Genomic DNA, 14,382 nt, shown 5'->3' with positions numbered 1-14,382 from the left:
AACGTTTCCGTATGTGGCCAATATGGTCTTGGAAAGTTCATCTAACCGCCAATAATTTTGATTTTGCCTTCTCATGTGATTTGATGTGTCGTATGATGGGTTTTGTCTCTTGTCAGAGTCTGGCCACCTAACTGGGGGTTTTAATAACATTCTATGCGAACCAGAAACACACAAACTGGAACTAGCTCCACTCAAGTCGGTTCTGTCATCACCCAGAAAATAGCTGTGAGCTACACACATGCATACACAACATACATACATTTTGCGAGCTCGTTGAGCTGAGTCGATTGGTATATTACACTACTTGACCCTTCTTGCCCTAGATCGAAAATACATTTTTAAAATGATATCATAGCAGCTAGGTGGCACCCTTATCTTATTTAGCTTGCCTTGACAAGAGCTAACATCGCTGCGGGCTCATGAATTATGGACCCCGCTGACAGCTCATAGTCTGTAAACAAACGAGAGATTCTGGCTTGAATTCCGAAAAAGACGTGATTGATAATTTTAATATTTTTTAATATTGTCGTTCAATTTTTTAATAGCTTTGATTTATGATTATCTGCTACGTGGTTAACCATTTATATGGCAACAATGTGAGAACAATCTCAATGGTAAAAAATAACAAAATCCAGTCACGCCTTTTATACAGTTCACACTGGAATTGTGACGTTACAGATGTTCGTTTCAGTCACCTGTAACATGACCTACGACGTACGAGAAAGGTAAAAAAATTCGCCCGGATAGGGACTTGAACCCTAGACCGTTGGATTAAAAGTCCAACGCTCTACCGACTGAGCTATCCGGGCTACTGGTATCCTCGCCACTGCTTAGGTCATCACATTCCACTTAGCTGGAGATAATAAAGCTAGAAAGCAGTGTGGAACCATTCTAATGAATCATCCAATCATCCTAACGCTGAAGCACACTGTACACAGCAGATTATTACTCACTATTCCACCAGCCAACGTAAATTCAAACACGGTGCTATGTGACGCAACGGTTGCTCATTATCAACTTTGTTTTTTTTTCTTCAACAGATTTGTGATTTCGGTCTCGCACGAGTAGCTGACCCGGAGCATGACCACACCGGCTTCCTGACGGAGTACGTCGCCACCAGATGGTACCGTGCACCGGAAATCATGCTCAATTCCAAGGTACGACCGTATGACATTTGAACATTGAATTACCTGTTAATAATCGCATCGTTTTTTGCCCATCCCCACAGGGATACACCAAGTCCATCGACATCTGGTCGGTGGGTTGCATACTGGCCGAGATGCTCAGCAACCGGCCCATCTTTCCCGGCAAGCACTACCTGGACCAGTTGAACCACATTCTGGGCGTGCTCGGTTCGCCCTCGCAGGAGGATCTGGAGTGCATAATCAACGAGAAGGCCCGCAGCTACCTGCAGTCGCTGCCGTACAAACCGAAGGTCCCGTGGTCCCGGTTGTTCCCCAATGCCGATCAGAACGCACTGGACCTGCTCGGCAAGATGCTCACCTTCAACCCGCATAATCGAATTTCGGTCGAGGAAGCCCTGGCGCACCCGTACCTCGAGCAGTACTACGATCCCGCCGATGAGGTAACGTACGTCCATGATGATGACGATGATAATAATAGTTATAAACCCGACTCGTTCGTTCGCTTGTTCGTTGTCCTACTGTGTGATAACATATGCACACGTTACCGTCATCGTTGTCGTCTCCTTAATCGTGAATTCCACCAACCAGCCAATGTTGCGGAACAGATTGCAGACCCGGGAGCGCATCGCGTTCCCATTTCGAGAATCATAGGGAAAATTGCGCCATCACATGCATTCGTGGCAAAATCGCCTGGCAAAAATTGCCAGTCTTATGATTGGGATTAGGGCTACCAAACACAATATCGTATTAAAAATATAAAACTTGCAGCATCTGGCAACCCTATTGCAACCGGAAGAGCCAAGGTCGTGCCATGTGAGCTCTTTAAGAGTGCTTGATTTTGCTACTTCCGCCCCGATAAGCCCGATAATGATGACAGATGATTTGATATATAGAGTCATCCGGGTGGATTGAGCGCATGCTGCTATTAGTAACATCGTTGTGCATCGAACGGTGATGTGGGTGGATGGTTGGATGGAAATTGAAAATATTTTCCAACTCGACATGCAACAAGGTCCTGTGGATTGGTAAATAAACGAACCGAATTCAGTTCGGTTGCGCAGTTTTTGCCCATCCTGCTGCACGCAATCACTGACTGGGTTAGTGCAGAGAGTGTTGTGACAATGTTCCACAAATCGTTACCCTCCGTCGAGTGAAAAGAGGGTGGCTAGGGTGGGGAGTGATCATTTCGTGACTGACGATGGCGAGCTTCTTTTGCCATTTAGGAATCTGATGATGCAACGATTTGTTTTATTCATTCCGGTGGGATTCAGTGGGGATGGGCTGTGGGTTCATTGTTGCTGTGTTTGCAGTTGCAGAGCACTGACTAGTACCTTCGACTTCGAGTGCATCCTATGGCGTAGAAACTAGGGAGCTGATTTGTGAAGTGCTTTTACTGCCGCTGTGGGAAGAAAGCCAAACCAGCGCTAGAGCAGTTGGTTTGCAGAGGATTACGTATAAGTGTGCTTTGTTCAAGAGTGGCACTACTCAGGACCAATCAGTAACTTATCACGTTCACGTGGATGAGTTCCCTGTTCATTCTTTTATTTTAAAATTGTTTTCCCTTGATGGAAGGCAGTTTATGCTTGGAACAGAGATGAGCTGCACGGAATATTTTTTTTTTAAGAATTTGTCTACAGGATCAGACGCTTTGTCATACAAAGTTGAGGCAATTGAATTGTTTTTTTAGAGTCCAGCAGTCCAATAGGGAGATTTTTATGACTTAATGGAAAGTCTAACAGAAATTCAGAAGATTCGGTGATCAAGAACTAATTCCCTTTATTCCACTGATATGCTCTTCAAGTTACTCCATCATGCTCTCTCTAAGATTTTCAGAACTGATCATCAAACCCATTTTCAAAGACACGTATCTGATAATTATTTTTTCCTGGCCTGCTTTCAACTGAGTGTTCTTGAAGCACTTTCATAGCTATGAGAGCTTGCTCAGGGAAGTTGATAAAATTTCCAACCCGAATGATTTTCTAGACCGGATCGGTAATTTAACCCGCCACTTCCGATTTGGCCCCCTTCGTATCACACCAAAGCTCTCCAAAACATCTGAATCTGCCCTTGAACCGAGCAATATAAGCGCTCGATCGAAATCTCCTCTTAAATCCATTTCAACATCTCCTGAATATATACGTCAAAACCCGTTCTCATACCTTCAAAGTAATCAATAAAATATATCAAAAACCAGCCTTACAAGTTCGTTGGTCTTGTAGTTCAAATGAACTAGGTTTGTCCTGGAAGTTCTCTGAACCTTGGAACCCTTAAACCTGTCGTTGATGTCCTTCGGACCAGATCCCCTCCTGAAGTTCATCAGGTTTACCCAATCCTCGGTGGACCTGTTCCAAAGTCTCCAGATCCGTTCTTAAAATTTGAATTCCTGTATACATTTCCAGGGAATTAAAACAATCTCTTCTTAACACATTCTTAAGGTCCGCTGGACTTACCTTCAAAGCTTCATGGATATATCTGTACTTCACCGGTCAATGCTGCTAAATTCCAGAAGTTTCCGAAGCTTGAACTAAATAAATTAGTGAACTCCGGGATATGCTGAATAGGGGCTTCATTTTGAAAAAAAAAGTGATAAATTTCTGATATGCCACCCTCGAGTTCGATTCATAACCCCAAAATATGAACCAATACAAAAAATGGTAAAGATTGATGAAGGTTTAGAGGTCGCGCAAATGGTGTGAAGTTTGTATGAAGATTTCAAAATTATTGATTTTCATATATATTGCTCTATCTTTGGTTGTAGTTAACCAAACGATTAAAAAAAATAGCAAGTGATTGTCATGACAATGTTGTTGTTGTTGTTGTGATCAAATTGGCGTTTTAGTCTTTCATATATTCATCTGTCAGTTTATCCTTTTTCGTCAGTTTTTTTGCATTTCTATCTTTCTTGATATGATGCATAACTGATCGTAGCAACATTATACTTTTTGGAAATTGCCATAGCAACAACATATTAAATTTGTTCATCATTTGGACATGTTACAAGTTCGAGCGATATAAGTGATTGGTTCTATACAAATAAATTGGTCATTAATCATAGCAATGGTGATATTGAATCTAACGTATGCATTAAAAATGGACTAATTCCGGATGGCGATGAAAAAAAAACTACACCAGGTAATTCAATGGAACAAATTTGCCGTGAATCCTGCGTTTATTAACTCTTCTACAAAAATGCTTTGACACCCTACGGCAGCTGGCCGGAACCTTAGCCGTGGCCGATGAAATGATGGATGTCGGCATGTTCTTCAGCTCTTTTGTGGCCTTGGCTCTCCGTTTTGGCACAACATTATTGTAATAACGGGTGTTCAATATAAAATTAGAATGATTTCAGTGCCGTCCAGCGCTCTTGTGAGAGCATCGCGACTAAGTTGCGTCGTACGGCTGACCAGGGCCCCTTCTCCAATATTCATTGACGTTTTTTGAAGAACAAACATTATGTTTTAAATAAAAAATACTGAATTCGTTGAAAAAAAAATTGTTTTACTAGCTATATGACTGAAAAAATTCTCATTTTTTTATTGAACACCCGTTAGATCCTCTGGTGCTCTATCGATCGCAGTTGGGGGACGTTGGGAGGGTTGGATTTTTTTTGTTTTTCACCAGCACCTTCAGCTGATCCTTCTGGGTTATAGTCTGCTGCTCAGAAGACACGGCCGGCCTCGACTGACACTTCCGCATAACAATGTCTATCTTGCCAAGGAACTTCATCGCCGTTTGGCCGGTTGCTCCGACCTCCCGGCCCAAGGCGCGGAACGATGAGGCCACCTTGACCTCGGTCTGCCTCTTCAGCTTCTGCTGCACTTTACGGTCGCGCAGCACCGTAGGCCGAAATGATGTCAATTTTTTTCTGTACCCAACAGGGTTGCTAAGATTCGCGATGCATAGGTGAATTCACCACCAGGTGACAAGGTAATTGCATGAAAAATCACTAAAATCAGTCCATTTTTTGAATGCATACGTTACTACCAATTAATTTGTTTCGAACAATTAGTGGTTTGGGGCTGAAGTGCGGCATGCTCACTATGCCCCACCTGTTAACTATGCCCCTCTTACCCCTAATTCCCATACAAATTTCAAATAATTTGTGCGACCTCCAAACCTTCTTCAATATTTACCATTTTTTGCACATGGGGTGGCCATTTTATCAAAATGAAGCAACCTAATGCTGAACCACCGATAACTTTCGAAACCGTTGGAAGTCCCGAAACTCTGAGAACTCTCCAAACTACGAAAACTTCGAAAACACCGACAACTTTAAAATTTCCTAAACTCTCGAATACCCCAAAACTGCCAGATCTTTTGAAATTCCAGCAAATTCTGGGAACTCCAGTACTTCAGCAGCGTTGGGAGCTTCTGGAACATCAAACAATCTTGATCTTTGATCCAAAGATTGAAGAACTGCCGGAGCTCCTAGCACCAAACATTCCTATAAACTTCAGCACATTTAGAATATTTGAAACTTCCAAAACATTGAGAACTAGCAGAGACTCGTCGAGTGCTCCAGGAAATGTTTGTTTCGGCAGTTTTTTTTTATTTGAAGAGTTATAATTCTTCCGAAGCTTTCTTCAGCTCTGGAAGTTACTGCATTGGATACTTGTGGCACTTAAGAAAAACTCTTGAAACTTTGACAATTCTCGGGGTTACGAGCTTCATGATTGCATTAGTATAATTGTGTGGGAAGTACAATGATACCCTATACCCCTCACCATCCCTCTCCAAGAGAGATGATAACGGCACCATGTGAGTGACTTACCCCTTGATCTGATGTCCAAATCAAAGGTATTCTTTCACCATCGATAAAAAAAAACACCATTTACTGTGACTCCGAGCCTGGAAATTACCAAAAATGCCACCGACTCAGACCCGACTCCACAGCCCTGTTTTTTTGTGTCGTTTCAAATTCATTAAAAATTATATAAATGTGTGTTTTATCATCACGGATCGGAGTAAGCTCAACGGAGAAATTGAATAACTTGCTATAATTACTAATAATTCTTTATCAAGACTACGATCCAATCACAACAGTAAACATTGGAAACCCTAGTCCTTTACGTGCGTGGTTAGTTATAAAGGGTGGAACGAGCAAAAAGTAGTCATACAAAATTAAGTGTAGAAAAACAATGTTAATAAGTTAATAATTTATTTTATGTTATTATGGCAGCTCATAACATGTGAGAGTACACAGAAAAAATTTCTGAATTTTATCTATCGCTTAAAATTTCCCTTCGTTTAATGTTGAGCTATATTTAACGTAAACAGTGAAATCGTTTACAAGCTTGCATACAATATTGCTTATTTATGCGATATTGCGCTTAAATTTACACGAAATATCGCGTAAATTTATGCCAAATCTAGCGTTAATTTTATGTGCGCTATATCTCGCAGAAATTTACATGAATTTTTCGAACGGTGTACATGAAGCCCTGATATTGTTGAGTTCGCTCTATGCTTTGCCAAATACCAATTCACGAGCTGCACGGTTGACCCCTTCAATTTTTTTTGCGCAACCTTATTGTATTGTTAAATTAAACTATGTACGCCTTTTTGTTTTAATTTTTTCACATTATCAACTAATTCTGGATCCTTCGATTTTTTTTTCCAACATTGAGCCACCTGTGCAGCGGCCTGAGTCGTCTTTTCAGTTTTATTTAAGTGTTTGCTGAACTGATAATTGCCGAATACTTTTCGATTGGGCGGAATTGCGGGCAGTTGGGTGCATTGATATCCTTGTCAACGAAATCCACCTTATTGCCGCGGTACCACTGTAGCATCTCCCGGTTGTAGTGGTAGCTTGCCAAATCTGGCAATTTGTGAGCCTTAATGAAAGGTTGTATCAGGCTTGCAATTGCTCATTACAGCTAAAATGCTATTTTTCGTAATTATGAAACAATGAGATACTATAATGATATTTTTTATTTGTAAGATGCAAGAAGAGGTGGTAAAGTTTGTGTATGACATATAAAATTTGTCAATTTTGCTTTCTAAAGGTCACAACTAGCGATTTTATGATCGCTGATTGCTCGCTCATCGCGTTGCTCATCGTTACAGCTAATCGCTAGTTGTGACCTTCTGAAAGCAAAATTGACAAATTTTATATGTCATACACAAACTTTACCACCTCTTCTTGCATTTTACAAATAAAAATTATCATTATAGTATCTCATTGTTTCATAATTACGAAAAATATCATTTTAGCTGTAATGAGCAATTGCAAGCCTGGGTTGTATACATTTCTCCAGGCACTCTTGCTTATACAGCATCATTTTGTTGCTGACGAAAAGCTTGGTTTTGAGTCCGCAGCTGCAAATTCCTTGCTAGATCATGAGTTTTCGGGCAAATTCATCGGTGAAAACAAACTTGAATTTGCTTGGGACATCACCCCAAACTTTTGTCTGGAAACAATTTTCAACTTTTTGGCGATATTTCGAATTGATCACGTCGGGTTTTCGACGTGGGTGTACAGGATCAATTTTCTTTTCTCGTCTTTCATCTAGTATAAACTTTTTTAATACTGCACGTATCGAAACGAAACTTTTAGTACTGAAATACGTGTACTTTCAAAACATTCCAAATCCGACCACTAGAGGCGCTGCTATAGAATAAATAAAGTAACCAGATTCTAAGTGGACCAGACTTTACAATTTTCATGTAATTTTTCCGCAATGACAAGACACGAGATCAGAGCACTACAGCTTAGGATATCAGTGGTTTCTAATAAAAGGCACAATTGTTCAAACACAGGCTCACGAAAATATTCTGGATCACGATGCCAGCTGTCATAAAGATAATTGCTCTTCAGCTCACCAGTGCAAATCACCTGTCCGACCAAATAATTTTCTTGAAAATGTTATCTGATTGTTTTGCCTAAGTTTTCCTGAACTAGTTCTCAGGGTGGCCAGCGAATCGGGAAAACCGGGAATTCCGGGAAATATCCAGGAATTTGAAAAGTAACCGGGAAAACCTGGGAAGTCGACGAGAGAACCGGGAAAAATAAATTTATCATACCATAGGAACAAATTTGAATACTAAAATTTCAGAATAAACCATTAAAACATAGTAATTATTTACCAAATGAATGTCTTGCTCTATTTGCTGTATAATTTTCTACAGTTTCTCGTCTTTTTGTTTTTAGAATTTAATCACTCAGCAAAATTTCAAATTAATTTTTGTCGTTTCAATTTCAGATGTAAAGTGGCATGGGCATTAAAAGAAAATATTGAAGATGCTCGACCTTGGAAACAAATATTTGTAAAAACTGAATCTATTCTTTTCCGAGGTTTTAATTTTTCGTTTTCAATTCGAAATTAAAATAACCATGCAATTTTATTCAAAATTCCCATGATATGAATTTCAGAATTAACTTGGAATTCTGTTCTAAAATATCATATATTTTTTTCTGAAATTAACCAGAAAACACTCCGCTTAATATTTACCGTTGAATTCTTTTTTGAACTTTCTTGAACCCCTTGTAAGAATTTGATTGGAATTCTTCTTAGGATTCCCTTGAACCTATTCGGAAACTTTGATTGCTTTTAAATTTTTTTCAAAATTTTCTTTTAACTCTATTCGAAACAGCAGAAATCTTTCGAAATTTTATTTAGAAAGTCCTTGGAGTGTTTTAAAGAATTTCTTTCTAATTATCAGCATTTTTGCAATCAATTTTGTTGGAGCTCTGTGATGAATCTTTAGCACTAGGGTTAAAATTATCACCAGAACACTCTTAGAACTGTTTCTTGTTGAATTCTCATTCTATTGAAATTCTTCTTAAAATTCAGCTGTTATTTTACTCGCGATCCCCATAAAAATCTCCTCAGAATTACGTAGGAATTTTCCTTAAAGTTTTCTTTTCACAACTCCTTCTAAAATCTTCCAAAATTATCTAAGAATTTAATTTAGAACTTTTTAGAGCATTCTTCTCCACAGAAAAATAATTTCTAAGCACTTCAAGTTAGAATAATTCTGAAATTCTGCTCAGAACTTCTCCTTCGAAAATTATGTGGGATTCCTCCTCAATATTTGTTTGAAATCAACTTTTTGACAACTTTTAAATTTTACTAAAAATTCCAGGGTTTGTCCGCAAGATTCTATAAATTGTTCTATTATTTGTTATAACCTTTAAAATGCTTCCTAGTCTCAGAGTCTTGAAAATTATGACTCAAGTATGAATATTTTTTTTCAAATCTGTGATCTTAAAAAATTTTCAAAATCGTTAATTATTTTTTCTCCAAATATTGCATCACGAAAATTCTTCAAGTATTGGTCTATTACTTACTTACCTTACCAATCAGGCTAAGGCCTTGTTGTCCTCTGCTGTCCGAAGAAGTCGTCTCCACTCTACTCGATCCATGGCCACAGTTCGCCAGCCTCGTAGTCTGCGAAGGTTCCGCAGGTCACCTTCTACTTGGTCGATCCACCTTGCTCGCTGCGCGCCTCTTCTTCTTGTTCCTGTTGGGTCGCTTTCTAGAACCATTTTCACTGGGTCGTCGTGCGGCATTCTTACGACGTGCCCAGCCCACCGTAGTCGCCCAATTTTTGCAATGTGGACGATGGATGGTTCTCCCAGCAGCTGGTGCAATTCGTGGTTCATTCGCCTCCTCCACGTTCCGTCATCCATCTGCACTCCACCGTAGATGGTACGCAACACCTTCCGTTCGAAAACACCAAGGGCGCGTTGGTCCTCCACGAGCATAGTCCAGGTCTCGTGGCCGTAAAGGACCACCGGTCTAATCAGCGTCTTGTAGACAGTCAACTTCGTGCGGCGGCGAATTTTATTCGACCGGAGCGTCCTCTATTGGTCTATTGGATGTGGGTATTAAATTTCATGAACCATGTTTAGTTTCATGTTGGGCGAGTTCCAACGTCAGTAGGTTTTACATATTATTTTTTTCGTATTTAATTTCGTACACGCTAAGATCAGTTTACCCAGACGGTACAAAGAGATTACCGAGATTGGCCGTAAATTGCACAAACTCACATATGGGTAAATTTTTTAAACCCAAATATGTGTTCTTATGATCCATAAATGATTTATTTTTATGCAAATTTGACTTAATTTTACCCATATTTGGGTTAAAAAATTTACCCATATCTGAGTTTGTGCAGTTTACGCCTGATTTGGGTAAAGTAAACCTACATTTGGGTTATCTGATCTTAGCGTGTACATTAGCAGCGCCGGTGGTGTAGTGGTAAGCGTGATTACCTCTCACCCCAGCAGGCGTGGGTTCAAACACAGTTGGCGCCGCCGGAATGTTCGGAGGCATAACATCTCTGATCACGCCTTCCTTAGGAAGGGGAGTAAAGCCGTTGGTCCCCGGTTCATGAGTTGATGGGTCGATATGTAGTGTCCAGGTGTGGGAGCTGCCTCCCTGGCGTCGGTAGCATTGGTGCTCAGCACGGAAAACAAGATCGACGAAAAACAAGTCAAAGAAAAAACCTTGTACATCAGCCCGAGTACTGAAAGGTTAATATATATCCCAAGTAACATTTAAATTTTTATGAAATACTACAAAGCAACTATAAAACAGCATTCATAAAACTCTATTTTGTCATTAATGCATCCACCAAAACCTCATTATGACTAGAATATGTCTAGTTGGCCCATCCTGGAAAAGGTTCTGAAGGGTGTATTCTCGAAGCTCTTCAAGATTGATTTACTGCAAAAGGTTGTATGACGAACGCATTGAGAACCATTTGAAAGCTACAATAAAAGCTATTTAGCAACTATAAAAACCCTTTCCGAGCCATTTCCCCTAGCCGCATGCTAAATCCACTAGGAAAGCATCAATCAGAAAAGGATTTATGAATCCGATCTTATCAAAATAATTAAAATAGAAACTGATGGTATACAAATCTTGTTGAATATCCAAATTTATTACAATAGTTCTCATTAAGTGGCCTAGTTTTAAGTGCCTTATTAAATGTTATGCCGCGGCAGTGTGAAAATTGCATATAGATAGTAGAATAGCGAGCTAGGACAACTTTTGAGGAAGGTACAAATCGGTTTTTCATCTCTCTTTACCAAACTCCCCCTTTGGAGAGGGATGGTGAGGAGTGTACCCCCCCCCCCCCCCCGCCAGGGGTGGAAATCAAAATTACCACTACAGTCTGTTATTTGAAATTAGCATCTTCAACTATGTAAATCGATGACTTCACGCAGAAGTAATACTAAAACATATAGTCAAAGATTATAAGTGAACTAAACTAAAATTTAGGTCGTTTTTATTCGAAGTGTAGTTGCATAAAAAAATTCTATACCTCATGTGACTCGGTTCTTATAGGGGAAGGAGGGGTATAGTGAATAGGTGGGGCATAGTGGGCTTCCTGTTCATAAGGCTGGAATTTCGTATGGTGCGAAATAATTTAAATGATCTTTAATAATTGCAATGGTGATATTGAACCTACTATCAATTAATTTGTTTAGAACAATTAGAGGTCTGGGTGTGTAATGCGGGATGCTCATTATGCTCCTCTTACCACTAAATGAATAAATAATAAATTATGCAAACAAAAAAAGATATACGAGTTTCTATTGGTCGTCTGTCGATAACAGACAATTATTTTGAATGACTACGTTTCCGTATCTATTCCTGCACGAGCTATTTATCTCATTCGACGTTTCATTAACTATTCAGAACCTACACTGAAACAAACGGCGGAACGTCCTCATCGACACCAATTAATGGGGTTCTCTTCTGGCAAATAATGTTGTATTTTTCCAACAGCAGTCACTTGCAGATCAGACACCACACAATGAAAGCTTGACAGAAGTGTCCCAACAAGCTACTTGAGCGCCACGAACAGCATCATTAATCATGTGTATTGTTTTCTTCTTCCGCCATTTTTCAGCCCGTAGCCGAGGAACCATTCCGCATCGCCATGGAACTGGACGACCTACCCAAGGAGACATTGAAGCGATTAATCTTTGAGGAAACGCTACGATTCAACCACAACGATAACCTCCCGGATGGAATGTAATTTCCTGGCTGAGGGTCCCGCCGCTGCACCTGGTTCTCACTTCCACACACATACACACACAAACGCTTTAAAGGAAGCATTTTCTTTAACTAACTCCCCCTTCCCCTCCTTTCCCACCCGCACCACCAACAACACTACCGGTTGTGCACAGTGGATATTGTTTCCTTCCCGGTCTATGTCCTTAGTCCTATTTTTGCATGAAGCTGTATGTTGCTGAGTCAGCAATAAGTAGACTGTGTGAGAGGTAAAATTCAACCTCGCCTACTTATCGGTGGCAAACACAAAAACAAAAGAAAATTAGGCCGTTTCACACATCACCCCTCTTCTAGAAAACAAAAAAAAAATCCTATTCCCCTTCCTTCCACTGTTTAAGGGTTAAGCATTAATACATACACACACATGTTACGAATAGTCTAGCAGTTTATCAAATCACACTAATTTTACGTTCAAACTAAGCAAGCAAAAAAAAAAGTCAAAGAATGTAAGCCAATCAACTTTTCAAAATAGTGATAAGGTGTATAAATTGCGATTTCGTTCGTAATGATTTTTAATCCATTGATCATCGGGGAAAACGGTAACGAAGACGTTTTCCCTGCCAGTATCCATTTTTATTAGCAAGCAACAACTGTTAGCAATAATTTTTCCTATGCAAGAATAAGGATTAGTTAAACTTTCTTTTCTATTTTTGTTTTAAACGGAAAGGCAAATATTTCGTTGCAATCCAAGTATCCAAATTATTTTAGAGAAATTTATGAAAGCAAATATGTTTAACTTTGAAAGCAAAAGCGGTTAAAATAATAAAGAAAAAAAAAATGCAAATAGTTAAACCAAAAACAAAAAAAAAAAAAACATCTAATGAAACATTTAAGAAAGATGTGTGTATAGGAAGAACTACGTAAATAATTGAAATTCTGATTTCCTGCGCCTAATTGTTGACTGTTTTAGGGGAAGAAGAAAACTTGTAAGATATTTCAAAGCACTACTTACTCATAATCCACGTATTTCTCATAAACTGCATGCGATTCCTTTTGCGGATTATTATTCTTGATTGTACAAGCAAATCAGTACCACACCATTTGAACCAGACAGGAACAGTTAGGAAGATGTAGGAGAAGCATAAGAAGAAGGAGAAGAAAAATTGTGTGTTTTCCGAGAATGTATTTACAAAAAAAAAACAAGAGTTTGACGTTGCATTACAGTGTAGAAGAAATTGTAAGTTTTTAACGCTCTAAAGTACACAAGTACGAACTCGTTGTTCATTAACGTAATTTTTCTTCCATGTAATTGTGAATATGTGTAAAATTTATCAGACACACAAACACGCTCAGATTATTTCGTTGTTTACCAATTGTGTAAAAACAGAATCCTCTATTATCGTAATTGAAACTTTTCCGTTCGAAACATTGATAACGGATTTATAATAGCTTCATTTTTTTGGTTTTACGGTTTTCTGTGTGTCCTTTTTTGCCATAGCCTAAAAATTGAGCGGCATGAACGTAGATTAATAAAATGGGCAATGTTTTTGGATTAAAGGCTTCAGACAGTCTTTGTTTTCGCTTCCAAAATGATTGTTATCGATGCATAGGAGATACATTTATCTTTTCGATCAGCATTTGCGTATGTACGTATGGATAATCCATCAGACTTTTGAAAAGCCTTTTACTGCAGGCAGCTATCGAGGATCGAGGATGCTTTTTTTGAGGTGGAGAGTTGTGTGTTGGAGTTCGGTTGATTTTAATTCTTTTCATTTCGAGTAATTTGTCATTTCATCACCCAGATTTTCAATCACTTCCCCTGAATGGGATCGAAACAATCATCCAATTTGAATGATGCGTCCAATTTGTTGCAAAAACAAGGTCAACTGGATGTTTACGAAGAACTTATCTATCAGCAGAATTCGGTGCACAGTGGGACGAAATCAAAATGCGATGCGATGAAACTATTGAGTTTAGGATTTTGATGTCTTCTAGAATGTTTCTTCATTTTTTGAGAACTTTATTTGAGTGGTGACATTTTTTGATTAAAACGGCGCCGGTGGTGTAGTGGTAAGCGTGATTACCTCTCACCCTAGCAGGCCTGGGTTCAATCCCAGTCGGCGCCGCCGGGATGTTCTGAGGCATAACATCTCTGATCACGCCTTCCTTCGGAAGAGAAGTAAAGCCGTTGGTCCCCAACAAACAAGGAAAAATAGTTTTTTTTGATTAAAATTGATGAACATCTATGGAAACCTTTTAGATGAAATCAT

The 14,382-nt window shown here is 39.3% G+C and overlaps 1 protein-coding gene and 1 non-coding gene across 4 annotated transcripts in view; one reads left to right on the top strand and one right to left on the bottom strand.

Annotated features, from left to right (window-relative positions):
* Nucleotides 1-14,330, top strand: part of rl (Mitogen-activated protein kinase rl) — a 325,879-nt gene extending 311,549 nt beyond the window's left edge. For all 3 annotated transcript variants that reach the window (XM_065217845.1, XM_065217844.1, XM_065217843.1), the window contains 3 exons: nt 1,041-1,157; nt 1,229-1,585; nt 12,009-14,330. In XM_065217845.1, coding sequence (XP_065073917.1) covers nt 1,041-1,157; nt 1,229-1,585; nt 12,009-12,137 — 603 coding nt within the window. In that variant the 3' untranslated portion in view covers nt 12,138-14,330. The remainder of the gene's footprint in view (nt 1-1,040; nt 1,158-1,228; nt 1,586-12,008) is intronic.
* TRNAK-UUU (transfer RNA lysine (anticodon UUU)) lies at nt 737-809 on the bottom strand. The gene has a single exon. It is a non-coding gene; the product is annotated as a tRNA-Lys (tRNA).
* Nucleotides 14,331-14,382: the final 52 nt, after the last annotated feature.

This window comes from Ochlerotatus camptorhynchus, unplaced genomic scaffold, assembly GCF_037179485.1.
Source record: "Ochlerotatus camptorhynchus isolate MF236.1 unplaced genomic scaffold, CSIRO-AGI_Acam_v1.1 ptg000080l, whole genome shotgun sequence".
Taxonomy (NCBI): Eukaryota; Metazoa; Arthropoda; class Insecta; order Diptera; family Culicidae; genus Ochlerotatus; species Ochlerotatus camptorhynchus.
This window is presented reverse-complemented; position numbering and strand designations above follow the sequence as displayed.